Raw genomic sequence first — 20,907 nt, 5'->3', positions numbered from 1 at the left:
TCACAGCAAATGTTGTGTCAGAGTAATCCATTCATTTGTCGCTCAGGGTCTGCTGTTCAGCTCTGGCATCTCTCATCATTGATGTTTCTATTTCTCTCTCCCTCTCCCTTCTCTGAAATCAATAAAAATATATTTTTTTAAAAAGCTAATCTTCAGTGAAGTAGCGCAACACCCACGAAGAATACTAAACATTTTTTTATTAATCTTAGTTACTCAGTTAGACAAACAGCATTATAGAAAAGAAGGTAGAATCAAGGTCCTAATACTAATGACTAATTTCTTAGCTAGTCTGCTAAACTGCACACTAAATACTAAATTTGTGTTTGTCTATAATAAAAGTTTGACAGATATAATTATCATACAGAAGTATTTCATTTTTTTAAAGTTTCAGAATGGCTCTATTGTTTTTCCAGCCTTGATAATGATTTGAAATCTGAAGTCTATCACATCTCCTTTATGGATAATGATGTTTTTATCTACAGTTTCAATGGCATTTCTGATGAGATTTCTACTAGTGCTCCCTATTCCCCTCAGCCATATTCTTATACAAGGTATCATGCCCTTGCTCTCTAGGGACTTGAGATCAAAGCCAATGGATAGTGAACAAATAGTAAAGAGCAAAAACTATACAATTACAAGACAGTAGCAATAAAATTCCAATTTAATAGCCACCTAAGATACAATTTACAGTGGCCTACATAAACTTATTTACTAGTATTTGGGACAATTATAGCCCAATTTCTTGACCCAAAGAATAATTACAGAAGCCATTTAGTATAAAAAAATTTTAAATAGCATTTCACTTACAGCATAAAAGTAAAAATCTTAAAGGTCTATACTACTCAATTAGACATCTACATCAGTGTTTTCAAACTGAGATCTAAAAAGTCTCTACCACAATCTTCTGTGTTTTCATTTCTGATAACTATAAAAATTAGTAAGATGTTCCTCAACTTATAATAAACTTATCATACATTGAAAATATCAAGTTGAAAATGCATTTAATAAACCTGACTTATAGAACATCATAGCTTAGCCTAGCCTACTTTAAACATACTGAGAACACTTATATTAGCCTACAGTTGGGCAAAATATCCTAAAACAATGAGTATACTATAGAGCAGTGGTTCTCAACCTTCCTAATGCCGTGACCCTTTAATACAGTTCCTCATGTTGTGGTGACCCCCAACCATAAAATTATTTTTGTTGCTACTTCATAACTGTAAATTTGCTACTGTTATGAATCATAATGTAAATATCTGATATGCAGGATGTATTTTCATAGTTACAAATTGAACATAATTAAAGCATAGTGATTAATCACAAAAACAATATGTAATTATATATGTGTTTTCCGATGGTCTTAGGCGACCCCTGTGAAAGGGTCGTTCGACCCCCAGGTTGAGAACCACTGCTATAGAGTGTCTGTTGTTGATCCTCACGATCTCATGGCTGCCTGGGAGCTGCAGCTCACTGCCACTATCCAGCATCACAATAGTATTGTACCACACATTGCTAGCAGGAGAAAAGAGCAAAATTCAAAGTAAAGTTTCTTGGGTAAATTGAACCATCATAAGTCAGGGACCACACACTGAATCAGCTCAGTTAACAATGTTAAGTACAAATGCTACCAAGCTATTTCAGTGCCCATGTTTTTGTTTATAATCAAGTTGGCACCAACCACTTAAACTTATCACAGAAGAGCCTTTATCATGTAAATTACATATATGTGAAGTAAGATCCAACTGACCTCCTGGCACATGCTATACAAATGAAGGTTTCCCAGCAGTCAGAAAAGAAAGTGGTGAGATGACAGAATTATCTTATTCCACACAGTAGTGTATGCATGCCAAACTTAAAAAGAATCTATACCCTGTCAGAACCATCTTCACATTGTAAGCAGTAATGCACTTTTAGTAAGGCACTATCATTCATCACATTAAATGAATGTTAATTTGGATTTTATTGTTTTGTTTATATATAATTTGCAGTTTTCTTTTGGAGGTATAGTTAGTTCTGTAACATTTTAAACCTAAGAAGTCTATACCTAGATTTAGGTTTGCCACATTAAATAACATTATGATTTAACTAGAGGCCCGATGCAAGAAATACATGCACTTTGGGGGGAGGGGTGTCCCTCAGGCCGGCCTGTGCCCTCTCGCAGTCTGGGAGCCCTTGGGGGATGTCAGACTGATGGCTTAAGCTTGCAATTGGACATCCTTAGCGCTGCCATGGAGGCGGGAGACGCTCCCGCCACCACTGCTGCGCTCACCAGCCATGAGCCCGGCTTCTGGCTGAGTGGCACTCCCCCTGTGGGAGCGCACTGACTACCAGGGGGCAGCTCCTGCATTGAGCGTCTGTTCCCTGGTGGTCAGTGCATGTCACAGCAACCGGTAGTTCCACTGTTCGGTCGATTTGTATATTAGCCTTTTATTATATAGGAATACTTTAAACACTGGAATTCTGGGCTTCCCTTCCCTCCCTTCCACTTTCTCTAAAAATCAATGGAAAAATATCCTCAGGTGAGGATTAACAAAAAAACAAACAAACAAAAGTCCAGTGATAAGAAATTCTTAGGGTGATAGTAAGATCAATATTGAAGAAACTGATCATAAGCTCACACAGGAGTGAAATAACTAAAACTGAAAGGTACTAAATGGCCAAGGAAAAATGGAGAAGTAGAGTTCAGACTAAAACAAGAGAAGAAAAGTGCAGAAGTAAAGTGGTAGACGAGGCTGAAGGTAAGAAAATTATAGTTAAAGAGAAAACACTTTTAAATTCAATATTATGGAGGCGGAGGAGCTCTTAGTAAAGACAAGGCAAAAAATAGTATAGCTTAATGGCTAACATAGAGATGAAACTCAATGAAAAAATAAGAAATGCAAATACCCTTTCCCACACACATATGGAAGAAAACTCTATGAATGCCTACTCCACAGAGCCTAATAGTATGTTATACATTTCAAAGTACTCAATAGACAACAATGGAAAAGCAATCCATACATCATCTGCTTGCTCCTAAATTTCTTCAATTATTTCTTCATTTAACTAACCATTATTGAGCACTATTTAAAAGGCCAAGTTCTGGGAGGGGAAATGCTGAGAGTAATTGTTGTATTAGTGATGCAATTAACATTTATCAAGTTCTTATGACAGCTAGGCATTGTTTCAACAAATGTGCATTTAACTCATTTAATTGTCAAAACAACCCTATAAAGTAGGTATTTTATTTTCCTTGTTTTATAGATGAGGACACTTGAACTGAGAGAGAGTAAGTTCAATGTCAAGAGTTGGCACCAAAGTCAGGTTTTTCATCACACTTCACTATCTGTAAGAAGAGAATCTTTACCTTTTTGTCAATCAAATTAAGTTAATTACAAATTTCTAAAGGTCCTATACTCTGCATGCTTAACTTTAGAAAAAATATATAAAGAATTATTTTGGCCCTAGCTGGTTTGGCTTAGTGGCTAGAGCGTCGGCCTGCAGACTGAAGGGTCTCAGGCTCGATTCTGGCCAAGGGCACATGCCTGGGTTGTGGGCCAAGGGCACATGCCTGGGTTGTGGGCTTGATCCCCAGTAGGGGGCGTACAGGAGGCAGCCGATTGATGATTCTCTCTCATCATTGATGTTTCTATCTCACTATCCCTCTCCCTTCCTCTCTGAAATCAATTTTTTAAAAAAGAATTATTTTGTATCATATGTATTTTAAAATATGAAAACTATCAGAGTCTAAGACTTCTCAAAGTTATCTTTTTCTTCCTGTTATTCCCAAAGACACATAAGCTATCTTCTTATCAAAAGCTCATAAAGCTTTATGTTGAGACAGAGAAGCATCCTTCTGACTGTCAAACCTCAGAGGGAAGGGGGGGGGTGGTTTAAAGATCAACCAAAGGACTTATATGCATGCATATAAGCATTACCAATGGACACAGTCACTAGGGGGATGAGGGCATGTACTGGGGGGTGGGAGTGGCCAGAGAGAGGTCAATGGAGGAAAAAATATATATATTGTAATAGCTATGTATGGGCGGGGGGGGGGGGATACTTGAAATATTAGGGGGACCACTCTGTAAAGTATATGATTGTCTAACCACTATGTTGTGTACCTGAAACTAATTCATAATAATATTGAATGTGAACTATAATGGGAAAAAAAAGATGGAAAAATTATATATGTTTTTCATCATCATCATAAAAATAATAATAAGTAAATAAAAAGCATAGCTCATACAGTAATTTGTAGATCTCCTAGTTCAGCTCATATTCATTTCTTAATCTCTTAATAATCATATCTTGGAATAATGTTTTTTAAGCTTCTATTTGAATACTTTCAAGTGATGGGGAGCTCCCCATGTTGTAGGATGCCCTATTCTACCTTGTCTTTTCAAGCCAATTCCTGGTATGGGACAAAGATAAGTAGAGAGAAAGGGTCATAAGAGTTCAGTTTTCTATAATTCATTCCTGTAAATCAAAACAAAATCCTATGTATGCCACAATATAAGCTCTTTCACTGGAGAATAAACATAGAGAACTAGCTTCAGTATGGCAGAGTAGACATTTGGTGTTTTTGTCACCCAGCATCTTTTGTTCCTTATTCTGACTTTACAGGGGGGTGGGGGAACCACAACCATCTTCCACCCCATCAGCAATGTGTTCTGATGAAGCAGATAACATACCAGCTCCAGGGGTGGAACACGACTATGACACTGTGATTGGTCAGGACTGGGAAAATGACTGGTGATGATCAGCACAAATCCTATTAATCCTATCACATCCAGAAAGTTCCAATAAGGGTAGGATGAAATTGTTGCAACCACCTTACCACCAAAAAAAGGAGAACCTAACTAAAAATGAAGCCAACTCAGAACACGAACCTAGAAATGGAGATGGGATCTGGATCCTCATGACATTGTTTAAGTGCCTACTTCAAACCACACTTAAGCCAGATTTGCTTTTTTCTTAACCAGTTTGGGATTTTTATTTCCCTTTCATCTCAAAGAGTACTATCCAACACATATGGTAATTGCCAAATCCCTTAACAAAAAATGTAGGTCAACTTCTTAGCACGTACCTGTTGTCAATGCTTTTTATGTAATTTGGTTATATCAATAACCAACTATAGGTACTAAATTTAAAAAAGGAATCTGGCAAATTTTAACATAGCATTTCCCTTCAACATTGCCTTGCACTGTCTTGTTTCTAAACAAAAATCAGTATCTTACCCTACAGAAAGCACAAGAAAATGACAACTTTACTATATATTAATATAAAAGGCTAAGTGACCGACCATCTGTCTGTCTGACCGTCCATCTGACCGACCGGCTGATACATATGACGCGCACTGGCAATTTAAAAATAAACGTTGACTCCCACATGCGCAATATTTGTCCCCGTCTGACACTGGCCTCCCATTTAAATTAATTCGATGACAGTTTCCCGTGATGCCAGCATTTGTAATGACTATTAATAAATCACAAGGACAAACTCTAGACAGAGTAGGAATATTCCTACCTGAACCTGTTTTCAGACATGGTCAGTTATATGTTGCTTTCTCTTGAGTTCGAAGAACGTGTGACGTTAAAGTTGTAAATACGTACTTCATCACAAGGGAAATTAGTCAAGCACTCTGAAAGTGTTTTTACTCTTAATGTGGCATACAGGGAGATATTAGAATAAGTTTAATCAATTTACCAGTCATTGTCCTTATCAATGATTTTATATCATATTTTTGTTGTTTTTATATCATGTCTTTATTGTTGTTATATCATATTGTTATTATTTATTAATCAACTTATACATTATTTTCATATACATTTCACTAATTTTCTTTAATCTCTGATACTTCTATTATAAAGAAAGGGCGAATAGCGATATTAAAATATTTCTTCTACTTAATTTCTTTTCAATGTGCATGAATCCGTGCACTGGGCCACTAGTATATTATAACACTGTAAATGCAAGAATAAGTGACTCAGAAATGAAAACTTTTCATTACATCATATCACAGTTATTTAAGAAAACAGAAAACAAAAACTAATGAACTATCCACAAGCCATGTAAAGGCTCTTACTTGAAGCTGAAGAGTATGCCGAAGAATTGTTTCTTCTAAGGCATGGATCCACTTCTCTCGTTCATCAGCATCACGAGCTGAAATAAATGATTATAAAAATTAAAATAGTAATTTCTACAATATAGCTCTAGAATATTAAAAGTAAAATTTTAAACCATGATGCTAATAGGTTATTAATTGTGCATTTCCTTAACCGTTTGAGTCCCAAGCAGCGCGATTGCGCTGCTGAGATTTTATGTCGAGAAAACATACGATTCGTTTGAGTCCCAGGGGGTATTGAAAAAACACTGTCGAAGAATCCCAAACAGCGCAACCGCACTTTCTCTAAATGAGTACGAAAAGACCCAAACAGCGTGATAGCGCTTGTTTTATTTTATGTCGAGAAATACGCTTGTTTTATTTTATGTCGCTTGGGACTCAAACGGTTAATAGAGTCACCCTTCTATCCTTTCTGAATATGCAATCTACTCATAGCAATTTATAACAAAGGGACTAACTGTGTTCTATAATAGCTAAGCTTACTTTTCCACTGAGAACTAGAAAAGCTGGAATAATTAAAAACAACTGGCTGAAGCTATCAGGGGAAAAAAAAGCAAGGTAATAAAGAATTAACAGGGCAAGATCTAGGAGAAGACAAACATCCAGAAGATAAGCCTGGTATTTAGGGCCACTATTCTTCTAGCAGAATTGTAAATTCCATGAGAGGAATTGTGACTAAGCAATTACTCAAAAGCTTTGTCAGCATGTGTGGGCAGGCGGTATATAAGAACCCCTAGGTACTTTCCACTCAATTTTCCTGTGAACCTAAAACTGCTCTAAAAATAAAGTCTATTTAAAAATAAAAATATAGGGGGGATAAATGGTGATGGACAGAGAGTTGACTTGGGATGGTGAACACACAATTCAGTATCCAGATGATGTGTAATGGAATTGTGCACCTGAAACCTGTATAATTTTGGTTAACCAATGTCACCCCAACAAACTCAATAAAAAGGAAAATACCACAAGTGGATTCAATGAGAAGATGCTCATCTACCAGGAAACACATCCTCACTAGACACTGAATCTGCAGGCACCTTGATCTTGGACTTCCTATCCTCTAGAACTGTGAGAAATAAACTCTTCTGTTGATATAAACTAAACAAACAAACAAACAGCCTTGTAAGGCCAAAAGTTGGAGACCTTGGCCCACCAACTTTGAGGACTTTCATGTTTTGACTGGGACCTCAAAGGGTTGAACCTTGAGATTAAGAATAAAACAGGCCGGCTGCAGACTGAAGGGTCCCGGGGTCAATTGCAGTTAGGGGCACATGCTCAGGTTGCGGGCTTGATCCCCAGCTGGGGGCGTGCAGGAGGCAGCCGATCAATGATTCTCTCTCATCATTGATGTTTCTATCTCTCTCTCTCCCTCTCCCTTCCTCTCTGAAATAAAAAAAAAATATATATTAAAAAAAAAAAGAATAAAACAGCCTGGGTGACTCAGCTAATTCGAGCATCCTCCAGTGCACTGGAAGGTTGTGGGTTTGATTCCTGGTCAAGGGCTCGTACCAGAGTTGTGGGTTAGATCCCTGGCCGGCACATGCAGTAGGCAACCAATTGATGACACATTGATGTTTCTCTCTCTCTCTCTCCCTCCCTCCCTCCCTCCCTCCCTCCCTCCCTCCCTCCCTCCCTCCCTTCCCTCCTTCCTTCCCTCCTTCCTTCCTTCCTTCCTTCCTTCCTTCCTTCCTTCCTTCCTTCCTTCCTTCCTTCCTTCCTCTCTCTCTCTCTGTCTCTCTCGGCCCCCGTTCCTCCCTCCCTTCCACTCTCTCTAGAAACCAATGCAAAAAATGTCCTTGGATGAGAATTAACAAAAATAAATAAAACTTATAAATAAAAGTAAATAATAAAGTAATCAAAATCATAGAAATGAGCTGGGGAGAAGGAGTAGGGGGAATTAGTGTTTAACTGGTATAGAGTTTCAGTGTCATGAGATAAAGTTCTAGAGATTGCTGCAGTATAGCAAATATACTTAACACTACTGAATTTAAAAATAGTTCAGTTGGTAATTTTAATGTTATGTGTTTTTTATAATAATTTAAAAATAAATTGGAGGCTTGGACAAAATTATCCCTTCCAGCTGAAAATTCAATATTCTAATATCCTGACTAACCTAGCCTACTTTTTCCCATTCTGCCCTGAGCCAGTAAACAAACCTATACCCTACTGGATCTACGAGGGAAATATCTTTGGGTATGTGAAGTACTAATAAAGTCTGTTTATTCAATCATAATAAGTTATTTGTTCATCTATCCTATATAATAACAGAAACATGTAAATTGACCGTCACTCCGGTTAATTTGCATACACAGGCGTGCGGGGGGGGGGGGGAGCAGAGGGGGAGAGCTGGCGGAGAGTGGAACGGCTTGGGTAAATTGGCTCCCCAAGCCACCAGACAGAGAGCAGAGAGGGAGAGCTTGGCAGAGTGGGAGGCCATGGGATGGAGACAGAGCAGGAAGGGAAAACCAAGATCGTGGGGAGCACCAGGAATTCTGGGAATCATAGTTCTGGTGGCAGACAGATCTCCTTGACACTAGAGCAAAGTGAGCCTGGAGCATGTTACTGTTGCGGTGGGGAATGGAGGGAAAGCAAAGGTGAGAGACATAAGTAAAATCAGAGTGTCTAGGAAAAATTAAAGAAAAGATATTCTAAAACTTCCAGGAAATCTCCACCAATGAAGCAAAGAAAAAAAAATGTCTCTATTATTCTGTGAGCAACAAACCAAACTGAGTTGGGGTCTCAGACAATTCGCTCATATGATTGCAAAGACAGACAGAAACTCCTGGATTGGAGAGGGCTCCCCTGAGGGCTCCCAGATTGGAGAGGGTGCAGGTTGGGCTGAGGGACCCTCACACCCCCCATGCACGAATGTCGTGCACCGGGCCTCTAGTCTACACTAATAAAAGAGAAACATGGTAATTGGCGTACGACCGCTACCCTTCCCATTGGCTAATCAGCATATCCTTATGCAAATTAACTGTCAGCCAAGATGGCGGCTGGCAGCCAGGCAGCTGGAAGCCAACATGAGGCTTGCTTGCTCCAGGGACTGCAGACTGCAACGTTCCCCGCCTGACTTGCCGGCCTCTGAGTTGCAACTCTAAGAAACTATGTACTATGTTGCAAATAAGAAGCTAAACAAAACCCCAGAAAAAAGCTTTCAGCCAGCTGGGATCTCAGAGCTAGAGTTATACATTGTTTCGATTATAGCAGCGGAAGCCTCAGAGCTAGAGCCAGAGCTAAAGCTGGCCCAGAATAAAAAAAAGAAAAAGAAAAAGAAAAAAAGGAGTGGTTGGGAGCTTCAGTCAATTGCCAGCCTGAAAGCAGCCCTCAGCTCCTCACCCAGACTGGCCAGGCACCCCAGTGGGGACCCCCCACCCTGATCCAGGACACCCTTCAGGGCAAACCAGCCGGCCCCCAGGCCTCTATCCTATATAGTAAAAGGGTAATATGCCTCCCAGCACCGGGATCAGCGGAGCCGCGAGCCCTCCTGGCACCGGATCAGCGTGACAGGGGGCAGTGCCCAAACCCCCTGATCGCCCTGCGGCTCTGTGTGTGACAGGGTGCGGCGCCCCAACACCCCCCCCCCCAAGCCCTGCTCTGTGTGTGACAGGGTAGAGCCATAACCTCCCCATCGGCCCTGCCCTGAGTGTGACAGTGGCGGCGCCCCAACCCCCTGATCCGCCCTGCTGTGTGTGTGACAGGGGGCGGTGCCCTAACTCCCCTATCGGCCCTACTCTGTGAGTGACATGGGGGAGCTCCTCAACCCCCTGATGGGCCCTGCTCTGTGCGTGACAGGGGGGAGCTCCCCAACCACCTGATGGGCCCTGCTCTGTGCATGACAGGGGGGAGCTCCCCAACCCCCTGATTGGCTCTGCTCTGTGCGTGACAGGGGGTGGCGCCGCAACCTCCCCATCGACCCTGACTTGAGTGTGATAGGGGGCGGTGCCCCAACCCCCCAATCAGCCCTACCCTGAGCGTGACTGAGGGTGGCATCGCAACCTCCCGATCCGCCCTGCTCTGTGCATGACAGGGGGCGGCGCCCCAACTCCCCAATCAGCCCTGCTCTGAGCCCGACCAGGGGCTGAACCTAGGGATCGGGCCTGCCCTCTGCCACCCAGGAGCAGGCCTAAGCCAGCAGGTCGTTATCTCCCGAGGGGGTCCCAGACTGCGAGAGGGCACAGGCCGGGCTGAGGGACCCCCCCTTCCCCCCCGAGTGCACAAATTTTTGTGCACCGGGCCTCTAGTATATATATAAAAGCCTAAGCAAACATTACCATGGAACAACAGAATGACCGGTTGACCAGTCGCTATGACATGCACTGACCACCTGGGAGCAGATGCTCAATGCAGGAGATGCCCCTTGGTGGTTAGTGCACTCCCACAGCCAACCTCCCACGGCCCCTCCCCCTAGCTAGCCCCCTAATTGGCCAACCTCCCGTGGCCCCTCCACCCTGCAGATCGCCCCACCCCATAGGCCCCGATCAGGGGTCCGGCTGGCCAACTTCCCAGGGTCACCTCCCCCAGCCAGCTGGCCCCCCGACAGGCCTCAATCACCAGCCAGGCCGAGGGACCCCACCTGTGCACAAATTCGTGCATGGGCCTCTAGTATACTAGAGAAATAAAAATACAGTAATGATATATACCATTTACAAACTACCTACTCTCTAGAAGTAAAATTAAAGCTATATTACTTTTGAACAAATCCCTGCTAAAAGGGCCCAATTTAATTAGTTAAAAAAACATGTCAATAGTATATTATGTTCCATAAAGACAGGTTAATAACTCTTCCTGCCTCTTTTTATAAAGTTTACACATTCAATTTATCTCTAGAATTCACATCTCTAGCACCTACCTCTCCTCTTACATTTTCAAGTTCTCTTTCCATTCTCTGTGCTAGTAGGTTCCATATTTTGTTTGGCTGTGATCCACATAAATACAATTTATAGCTCACAAATACATGTAATGTATACATATACATATATGTATACACACTGATATTTCATTTCTGTTATATTTTACTACTTTAAAAGTGCTGATCCTGGCCCCCCAAATGGGATTCACAATCCACTAAAGAATTGCTATGCAGTATGAAAAACAATGGACTACTTCAATGTCCTACAAAGCTATTGCTTTTCAGTATCTCTTAGTATAAAGACTAAGAAGGTTGGCTCTGATGCCTAGCTTTGTCCTTATTCATTCTCATCTATAATCTGAGGATGATAATATTACCTATGGGGATGATAACAGTACCAAGATCTTATAAGATCGTTGTGGGGTTTAAATGAGATAATTAATCCCTACAATATTTACCACAGTGCCTGGCATATACTAAAATATCAATATATTATTATCCTACACAGCCTTAAGAGAAAATAAGTTCTATTAATAAATCTAATAAATGATTAGCCAGAGAAAATGAGTAGGGAAGGCATTACTGCTAACTTCTAATAATATCTGGCTTATATGAAAGCAATATAAGTGTACAGAAGAAAAAACAGTATCCATCCAGTATGTAAAATACTTAACATTTTCAGGATTCTATTCACATATTCTATATTACACATATTTGAAGCTGACTTTAAGACAAGTTTCCAAAACTATACCTTGCCATTCCTGATCCACTGGTTAGGAATCTGTTCTCTTAGTCACATTTTCTCCTCCTTTAAGACATACAACTACTATGAATAAATTACGGTTTGCAAAAATAAGTGGTTATTTGTCTTTTTTTTTTTTGGTAAAAGAAGTAAAAATAAAATTAGCCTGTATAATCAGGAAAGCCTCCTTTTCTTTGAAAGTTCTTATGAAATGAAACATTATGCAAAAACAGTATTTACAAGATTAAATGCTGAGTAACTACTCAAAATCTATGCAGCCTCAATATGCATCAGGTATTATGTTGGAGGTCTGAGTAATGATAAGATAGACCATAATCTCAAGTAATTTAGTCTCCTAAAAAGTACAATCACTTGGTTGGGTGGTACCCTGTTTAGTAAGGGATTGTCTTCACCCATTCTAATAGCCTCTAGTATCTGCTTATTAGAATCCTATTCATTCTTCTGGGCTATGCTAACATGTCACCTTATTCATGCATGTTGCTCATGATAAGAGGATCTACCCTGTCCTTTCTTAAATTTATTCAAATATTCAAATATTTCAATACTCAGGTAACATGTAAATACATGCCATATGCCAGGCACTGTCGCAAGCATGTCAAGCGGGCCGCATGCCTACTTTATTTAAATGACAAGTTTGACATGCTTGGTCTAATGTATTAGAGGCACAATGTTGAGCAATGGTTTATAGGTCTAGTCCAGCCATAATTAGGGTCCAAATCTATCTTTCCTATCATAATTCCCAACATACTCCTCCATGAACCATGACATTTCAGTTACATTAAACTTACTACTCAAGTTCCCAACTTTTGCCTCAAGGTGTTCCTTCAGCTAAAATGCCTGAGTCTTGTATCTGTGTAAATAAGAAAAGCTAACTATTGAGCACTTAATTTGTGTCAGCACAGTCTGACATGTCTAAACATTTAACATGTATTAACTAATTAAGTCATCACAACCAGTACATGAGATAGGTATTATTATTACTACTACTACTACTACTACTACTACTACTACTACTACTACTAGAGGCCCAGTGCATGAAATTCGTGCACTGGTAGGGTCCCTAGCTGCTGCGGGCTGCTGGCTGGGTACTCCCTCCCTTCCCCCGGCAGGCCCCGCCCCCTGATCAAACTCCCAGACAACTCCCAGTTGAGGGGACAATTTGCATACTATGCTTTTATTATATAGGATTATTATCCAGATGATAAAAACAGAAAAGTTTAGTACTTTGCAATGACATTGTACCTAGAAAGCAGCACATATAAAGGCTTCAAGCAATCCTAGAACTGTTAATAAGCCTCATCCCATGCACTTATTCTAGACAAAGTCCTTCTTACAAGATAACAATATAAACCTTTTCACACACTTTGGAGACAGTAGGAAATAGAAAGAACAAGAGCCAAAATTTCTAGTCAGAAAACTTGGGTTCAAGTCCCAGTTACACATTTGTGTGACCTCAGGAGGGCAGTACTTAATACCTCTGAGTTGTATGCACAAATTTAAAAAAGAATGAATATCACCAACTAACTCAAAGGTCTACTGTGAAAATCAGGTGAAATAAGATATGTAACACTGGGGAGCCAGTGAGGTCAAGGGTCCTTAGGGCTAAATTATTTTCATGATAATACTAAGACACTCCCTTCATTTTTTCACTGTGTTGACATCTGCACGCTTGGTGCAAGAGCAATGGAGGCAGAACAGCGGGCATCTTAGCATAAATAGAGGCTATGGCACCAAAGATCCATCCAAAGTGCCAGGCAAACCATGGATTTTAACCTAATAGGGTATTTTCATATATAAATTTCACTGTTATAGTTACAGATTCTACACTGCAACTAATCTGTAAGAAACTATCACTTATTGAGTTTTGCTAAGTATCAGAGAATAATACAATTATCTGAAAAGGCTATTAAAATACTCCTCCCTTTTGTAACTATATATCTGCATGAAACTATAATTTCTTTATATACTTCAACCAAAACAACAGCACAAAGACTGAATGCAAGAAACAGTACGAGAATCCAGCTGTCTTCTATTAAACCAAACATTTAAAAGGTTTACAAAAATGTTAAAAGATGTCATTCTTCTGTGTTTTTTTTCTGTGTGTTGCTTGCTTGCTTGTTTGGGAAAATGATTATTTCCTCATAAGATGTTATTAGCATAATTAGTTTGTTATTGACATATTAAGTCAAGATAGGGGAAACTTTTTTTCTGCCAAGGGCCATTTGGATATTTATAACATCATTCACTTAATATAAATGTATGTTGCTATGAAAAAACTCCTAGATTTATTGAATTTCGAGTCCCGCCTACGGTTGCCTTGGCAGGACCAGACCAAATGATTTCACAGGCCTTATACATCCCAGACATTCCCCACCCCTGTTTTAAGTTAATAAATAAATAATTTTTTAATCCCTGTTTTCATTTTTAACCTGGTAAATACCAGGTTTAACTCGTTAAACAAAAGCTCTTTGGGGTCCTCAATAAATTTGGAAAGGGGTCCTGAGACTAAAAAGTTTGGGAACCACTGATATATATTATATGTGACATCTTATTTGATTACTTATTGATTGCCTCCTCTACTAGAATGAAAGCTTCTAGAAATCAGAAGTTTGTTGGTCTTATTCGTTGTTGTATCTCTAGCACTTAGCAAAGCACCTTGCATGTTTTATAGATAGTCATTATATATTTGTGAGGGGGTACATGATGGGTAGCTAGAGGGATGCTGAATAAAAACCTTCCATTTAGATAATTAAGTGGTTGGAAGTACCGTTGACTATAATTTGTAACCACTTTGGACAGCATGAGTGATTAGAGGGTGTTTTTGTTCTTTTTAATCCTCACCTGACATGCTTTTGTTGATTTTAGAGAGAGAAAAACATCGATGTGAGAGCAAAACATCGATCAGTTGCCTCTTCCATTCGCCCCAACTGGGGATCAAACCTGTGACCTTTTGGTGTACTGGATGATGCTCCAACCAACTGAGCCACACCAGCCATGGCAGAGGGTATTTTTAATAGAAGGTAATAAAGAGGTGTGGAGAGAGAAAAACCAATTCATATGACTCTAAATCTAAAGCAATCTAAACCAATGTTTTGATGTTCAGAAGATTAAAGAGCCATAGTTTAAATAGACTGCTTATCATAATTAGAAGAGTGATGACATCACTTTAGAGAAAGAATGATCTATGCACTTTATTATACTATCAATACCTCTATACACTATAATGCTCTTTTTTTTTTTTTACCTTTGTTTTACCTTCCCTGGCTCAGCTGCGTATTCCCTGAGGTCTGGGATGGAATCTGATGCATAATTTCTTAACTCTCAAAGCTTGGCATGTTCTTAGCAACTAACTGAAACTCGTAATTACCAGATAAATGATAATTTGTCATCTCTTCAAATGATGAGACCTCCTGACCAGCATATACGAAAAACTGATCCCCAACCCATCATATTCCCCATATTCATTTCTCCTCTGTACTTACCCCCCACACACACACACACATACACACACATACACATACACTTTTAAATATACAGTCTGCTGCCACTGGAATCTTTATTTACTTTATTTGTCGATATATCCCAAGCTCCTAGAATCATGCCAGGCAACCAAGTGCTCAATAAATATTTGTTAAATGAGAAATACTGATCCATTGATTTCATTATTCAGTTATGGTTCCATTTTTATATTTGCAATCTAAAAATAGGTTGGATTTCCTAAGAAATCATTATTTTTTTAATATATTTTATTGATTTTTTTACAGAGAGGAAAGGAGAGGGATAGAGAGTTAGAAACATCAGTGAGAGAGAAGCATCAATCAGCTGCCTCCTGCACACTCCCCACTGGGTATGTGCCCGCAACCAAGGTACATGCCCTTGACCGGAATCGAACCTGGGACCCTTGAGTCCGCAGGATGACGTTCTATCCACTGAGCCAAACTGGTTAGGGCAGAAATCATTATTTTTGCTTTTAGTATGCCTTAAAGCTGCCATAACAGCCCCCTCAAAGATTTATGAATAGTATTAGCTGAAGTCTCCAAAATGTTGAGTAAATATTGACAAAAGTGTTTCTCCCCCACAGCTTCCACTTTGACTATCTGAAGCAATACTGAGCTTCTCTTGGACAGAGTCAGCAATTCATTGGGCAACTGGTATCTTTGATTCAGTCAAAGCAGACAATGAAAATCAGATGTAGATTAATGGGTTCTTTTCAAGTCATTCTACAATCACAAATTTCTAAATCAACTTATTTCTAATCAATGAAAATCCTCACCAAATTTATATGTAAATGTATCCTAATAATTTTAGTTTCTGCAGAAGATGTTTCCTAATTACTTTAACTCCATGTTTTGGTAAAGGCGCCACTATTCCTTAATCTTGAATTTAAGAAAAATTAGGATTTCAGTTTGCAATCTTTAAGACCTACAATACTGACGGAGGGTAGAAATAGTATGGGGAATAGGATGATTTTAGAGAACTTACCCAGACATCAATAAAAAGGGCAATTTGGCAGAACAGAGACGAGAAAAGGGAAAGAAGGATACATACAGCCCTGGCCAAGTAGCTCAGTTGGCTATAGGGTCATCCTGATATGCCAAGGTTGTGAGTTTGCCCCCCCTCCACCCCCCACCCACTCCGCCCCCGGTCAGGGTACATATAAGAATCAACCAGTAAATGCATAAATAAGTGGAATAAGAAATAGGTCTCTCTCTTCTCTTCTCTTCTCTTCTCTTCTCTTCTCTTCTCTCTTCTCTTCTCTTCTCTTCTTTCTCTCTCTCTCTCTCTCTCTCTCTCTCTCTCTCTCTCTCTCCTCCCCCCTCCCACCCTCCCTCCCTCCCACTTTTCCTCCCCTCTTCTTCTCTTTCTCTCAAATCAATTTTTTAAAAAGATACATATAGAAACTGTGAAAGTATAATGATCTGGACTATGTCAGTGACTTAGCAGATAGAGAAAAGGTAATGTAATGGACATTGTGACTCATTTGATGTAGAGACAATGTAAGGGATGCAGATGTAGGGAAAGAGAAGGCTTCAAATTTGATAAATTGGGTAAGCAGAAGTGCTACTCCACAACATAGAAAATACAGGAGGAAAAACAGATTGGGAGTGGGTGGTTGAAAAACTATAGTTTGAGTTTAAAGAGACTCAGATTCAATTCTGCAATTTGGCAAACCTGATCTCCTGAAGAACCTTATTATAAAAAGTTTTACTGAGTTTATTAAATAACAGCATTCAAATATATGTTGCTAGAAAATACTCTCTTTTCCAGGAGAAGCCAACAGGCAGAACACATCGTTAATGTATTCTGGGGAAGGGAAGGGAGCTAGGGATGGAAGTAGGTAATTTTGAGAAGCTGAAGCCATGTCACAGTTCAAGAGGAGAACTATAGAACTTCAAAAACACTTTAGCTGATTACCAAGGTTTAGGGTTGTTCAGAAAGGAAGAATGACGTTGCAGAATCACTCAACTTTTGAATTAAGCAATGAAAGGAAAAAGAGAATAAATTAAAACATGTTAGAAAATTCAGGAAGAAAACTAAAGCAGGGCAACTAAAAAATATATATATGAAAAGAGAATTCTCTACTTTATTTTCTTATCTACCTCCAAGGCAAACAAGGCCAAAATAGATGTGGCCTAACATGACAGAATCATATTAATAAGAAATTATAATGATCTATTTATGTTACTTCAAATAAAATGCTTAGAGAGTTTCTGAACATAGATTCCTAAAAGGAAAGGACTTGTTCACAGTATGTAAGATGTTATTCCTTACATAGTGAAGGTAGAGAAATCCTTTAGACTTTAAAAAAAGTATTAAGTATATCTTCAGGGTATAAAGTACAGTAGAGGCACTTCTGCATTATAATCTTACAATATTCATAGTAAACAACCTTTCTGAAGGCCTCACTCTTTGTCCTCAGGAGATCTCTAAGGAATTCTGAGAGAGAGAGCATTAACTCCTTGCTTCTTTCTCTATATGTATTTAGCTGTCAGCCCTTAATATAATATCTTCACCTTTCTTTAGGAAAGCATATATTTCCAGACCAAGACTGCAGTATAAACTCAAACATAACCTCAGTAAATTCCACAAGCTTTAACTCTATCTTATAAAACAGCCTAGATCAAGTAAAATGTCATTGATTCAGCCCTCCCTTACAATTTAGGACTCATATTTGTAATAATTTATACCAAAGCACTATGCTTAAACCAATTCCCTAAGTACAAAGTGTAAATAACACTAAAACATTCTTAATGAAAATCATGCTAAAAATATTAGAACAATGTTAGTTTACTTCTAGTGTCTATAATAAAGCTAGAAAATTGCATCTCTTTCCAGATTGCCTGTAACTCAGATTTGCTTCCCTCTGTCCACCATGAACTAACCTGTCCATATTACTAACACTCAACTATACATTACACTTATAGCATGACCTTGATTTATCTCATTACCTAAAAGTGTAGATTCCTAAAAGGAAAGGACTTAATTTGTTCACGTTCAAAAGTTCTGCAAGATGGCTCAAAAGTTCACTTCAAATAGTCATTTTCTATACTCCTAGTCTTTCCATTAAAAAATCAGAGTATACCTTGTGCAAGTCAGTTATTATTCTGTTTTTTGTTTTTAATACGCACCTGAAGATATTTTCTCCAATGATTTCCAGAGAGAAGGGAAGGAAAGGGAATATGGGGGGAAAGGGGAGAGAGAGAAACATTGACGAGACAGAGAGAGAGAGAGAGAGAGAGAGAGAGAGAGAGAGAGAGAGAGAGATATCAATTGGCTGCCTCCTGCACATGCCCCCGGAACCTGCAATTGAGGTACATGCCCATGACCAGGAATTAAACCCCGACCATTTGGTCTGCATGCTGATACTCTAACCACTGAGCCCCAGCCAGGGCAGTTACTATTTTTTGAGCCCTGCTATTTGCCAGGCATCATGTTAAGTATTTAAATGCAATCTCTGTAATCTTACAACAATTCTAGAGGTCAGTATTGCCATTCTCATTTTACTGGTGACCCCCTGCTCCACAATTAGGCTTCTTAGGTACACAGGACTTCCTCTGCAATGGAGGAATAAAATTGAGAAGATATGTTGGTTTGTTTTCCTTGACAACTTAGGTATGCTTTCTCAGCGGACATATTAAAAGATCTCTGCAGCCTTGGCCATGTAGCTCAGTTGGTTGGAGCGTCTCCTATACAACAAAAGGTTGCATGTTTGATTCTGAGTTAGGGCACATACCAAGATTGCGAGTTCGATCCCCAGTGGAGGAACATACGGGAGGCAACCAATTGGTGTTTCTCTCTCCCTAAAATCCATTAAAAAAAAAAAAAAGAACTCTGCATTCAGAACAGGAATAAAATTAAATGGGAGGGGAGAGAAACTTTGATTGGCTGCCCCCGCCCCCGCCCGCAAGTGCCCCCACCAGGGATCAAACCCACAACCCAGGCATGTGCCCCCACCAGGAATTGAACCAGTAACCCTTCAGTGCATGGAATGACGCCCCAACCAACTGAGCCACACTGGCCAGGGCAGGTTAACAGTATTTGACTGTCTGTCCTTTAAATCACTACAAGGAACATTCCTGGGCCAGTCTTCCAAGCCTCCCTTTACACTTAGTAACAGATTGCTCACCTCATGCTACATGCTATGACTCAATACCAGTCTCTTCTGACCAATGTCCCAACTCCCTTGCCTCCACTGGGTCCCTGCCAAGTGACAACTATCAACTTGGATACACTGAGCACAGGAGAAAGTGTGACAACCAAACCACATGATAGCATGAAAACATTAACTACTAAAAGAATAAGAAGTGTGCTGTACTGTTTAGAAGAAGAGAAAACAGCAGTGAAGCCAGATCTAAGATGCCAGTGTGACTGATATCAGTGTGAAAAAAGAAGTCAGTGTGACTAAAGGTTAACAAGGGACAAAAACATGAACAAGTATCACCATGCAATGAAAACAGCATGGGTTTGAATCCAGGCTTGGCCACTTCTTTTTTTTTTTTAATATATTTTATTTACTTACTTATTTATTTATTTATTAAATATATTTTATTGATTTTTTACAGAGAGGAAGGGAGAGGGATAGAGAGTTAGAAACATCGATGAGAGAGAAACATCGATCAATTGCCTCCTGCACACCCCCAACTGGGGATGTGCCCGCAACCAAGGTACATGCCCTTGACCGGAATTGAACCTGGGATCCTTCAGTCCGCAGCCGACGCTCTATCCACTGAGCCAAACCGGTTAGGGCTTGGCCACTTCTTATGCATGTTACTTTGGGTTAAAAACTCTTCCCTACCTCAGTTTTATCTATTAAAACAAAAATAAAAATACCTATCTCATAAGATATGTGGGGTACATATAAGGATTACGATGCCTAACACACTAATAGCACCTTCAGTAAGTGTTTGCTTCCTCTTCATCCTACTTCCTTCTTCTATTCATCAGATGCTCCCTTCTGGTGAATAATGACCTCTCCAGAAAGATTTCCAATCATCCTCGCCAATATATATATATATCTCCCATTCACACCCATCCCCACTCAACTTAAATCACCCATATGCAAGGACTCAAATCAAATCTCTTTTATATGATCCTCTGATTCCCCCCACTAGGCAGTCACCCAAAGCAGTAGTCCTCATTAAAGCCAGCAACACAACGAAGAGACAGCTTCTTTATAGATTATCTGAACTTGAATTCTCTTTCTCCTGGGTCCTCCAAATTTAATATTAAGAAAATGTAATGATGAAACACAACTTGGATTTACATACTGGACCAATGTGTTCCAATTGTGGAACACATTGACTAAAGCATCATGATCATGAGGATAAATGTTCACAGACTGAACGTAGAATTAATGATGGAGGCTGAGAAGACAAAGATTATGTTGGCCAAACTGAGCATTTTCTTAGAGAACTCACCAGCTAATCAGCTGTCTAAAAGTAAAAATAAGGGGGAGTGCAATCTAGGCATTACCAGAAGATAGAGCTTTAACTCAGGTATATTCAACCTGGCTGGGATCAGAGAACTACTTGAAATTGAACAACCAGGAAGACTCCTCTAGAATAATGATTTTCAAAATGTGAGATCCTTGAGGATAGGCACTTTGTTTTGCTCACTACTTTATACTCAGAAACTAACCTAATGACTGGCAAAAATAAGCAATTAAATATTTATTGGCATAAA

General features: G+C 39.5%; 1 protein-coding gene across 10 annotated transcripts in view; it reads right to left on the bottom strand.

Moving 5' to 3' along the window:
* OSBPL9 (oxysterol binding protein like 9) overlaps window positions 1–20,907 on the bottom strand; it is a 133,446-nt gene that overhangs the window by 59,289 nt on the left and 53,250 nt on the right. For all 10 annotated transcript variants that reach the window (XM_014454589.2, XM_023752768.1, XM_023752765.1 and 7 more), the window contains exon 4: window positions 6,071–6,147. In XM_014454589.2, the coding sequence (XP_014310075.1) occupies window positions 6,071–6,147 (77 nt within the window). The remainder of the gene's footprint in view (window positions 1–6,070; window positions 6,148–20,907) is intronic.

The sequence above is a fragment of the Myotis lucifugus genome, unplaced genomic scaffold, assembly GCF_000147115.1.
Source record: "Myotis lucifugus unplaced genomic scaffold, Myoluc2.0 scaffold_37, whole genome shotgun sequence".
Classification (NCBI taxonomy): Eukaryota; Metazoa; Chordata; class Mammalia; order Chiroptera; family Vespertilionidae; genus Myotis; species Myotis lucifugus.
This window is presented reverse-complemented; position numbering and strand designations above follow the sequence as displayed.